Source organism: Glycine max, chromosome 18 (genome assembly GCF_000004515.6).
Source record: "Glycine max cultivar Williams 82 chromosome 18, Glycine_max_v4.0, whole genome shotgun sequence".
Taxonomy (NCBI): Eukaryota; Viridiplantae; Streptophyta; class Magnoliopsida; order Fabales; family Fabaceae; genus Glycine; species Glycine max.
Window position 1 is genome coordinate 47,581,311 of NC_038254.2, and position 1,183 is coordinate 47,582,493.

General features: G+C 38.6%; 1 protein-coding gene across 1 annotated transcript; it reads right to left on the minus strand.

The window, feature by feature from the left end:
• Positions 1-263: 263 nt before the first annotated feature.
• On the minus strand, positions 264-860 carry LOC102662764 (uncharacterized). Its single transcript, XM_006603471.1, has one exon. The coding sequence runs from the start codon at positions 858-860 to the stop codon at positions 264-266; it is 597 nt and encodes a 198-aa protein (XP_006603534.1).
• Positions 861-1,183: the final 323 nt, after the last annotated feature.

The following is a 1,183-nucleotide window of genomic DNA, read 5'->3' on the forward strand; positions in this document are numbered from 1 at the left end:
CGTGAAGACAGAGCGCTTAGCGCAAGGGTTGCGCTTAGTGGATGGACAACTAAATTTTTTTTAAGTCTTTTATGTCCATCTATTCACCTAGGCTTAAAAACCCCTAGTTCACTACTAAACAAGCAGAAAAATTAATCACAATCACAAGCAATTAACCTAACTAAATGCAAGAGATAAGAATGAAAAAGAGAAAAGGGAAAGAAAAGTTGGGTTGCCTCCCAATAAGCACTCTTTTAACATCAATAGCTTGACACATCATCCTGTTATCCTGGTTCCAACAAGGTTCCAATTTCCAGAACCTTTTTCTCTAGTCTCTTTTCCTCCATCACATTCACCTTCAAACAAACATTTTGGTCAGGCAAAGTTTTTTCTTCATGAAACATATCAAAACTGATTTGTTGGTCTTCTATGGCCATGTGTAGTTTCCTCTTCCCCATGTCTACCACATAGCTTGCGGTGGACATAAAAGGTCTTCCAAGAATTAGGGGAATGTCAGCATCTTCTTCAATGTCTATCACTACGAAATCAGCTGGAAAGATCAAATGTTTGACCCTAACCAAAACGTCTTCGATCACTCCATAGGGTCTTGTGATGGAGCGATCAACCAACTGAAGGGTCATATGTGTGGGCATTATCTCTAACTCTCCAAGTCCCCGACACATGGAGAGAGGCATTAAATTGATACTAGCTCCCAAGTTTATGAGAGTTTTACCCATAGTAACCTCACCAATAGAACACGATATAGTGACACTTCCAGGATCTTTGTGCTTTGAGGAAAGGATGCGTTGAATGACCGCACTACAATTTCCTTCCACAACTATCCTGTTACTATGTAAGTACTGGTTCTTCTTTGTCAGCATGTCTTTTAAAAATTTGGCATAGAGTGGCATCTGTTGGAGAGTTTCTCCAAAAGGCAAAGTGATCTCCAGCTTCTTGAAGATGTCAAGAAATCTGGCTAAGTGTTGCTCTTTATCCTTCTTGGAAGGTACCAATGGATATGGTACTTCCTTGCCTTCAGCTGAAATAATCTCTCTCTTTTTCTCTCTTGAAACCTCACTCTTGCTCTTCTTTTTCTCCTCATCAACCTTCTCTTTTTCTTTTTCATTTTTCTGATTTTTTTCTTTTTCCATTTCTTTTTTTTCTTTTTCTTTTTGTTTTCCTTTTTCTTGTTCTTCCTTCATCT

Coding starts and splice junctions, on each gene's coding strand:
- LOC102662764 (XM_006603471.1), bottom strand. CDS start 860: ATGCTGACAAAGAAGAACCAGTACTTACATAGTAACAGGATAGTTGTG.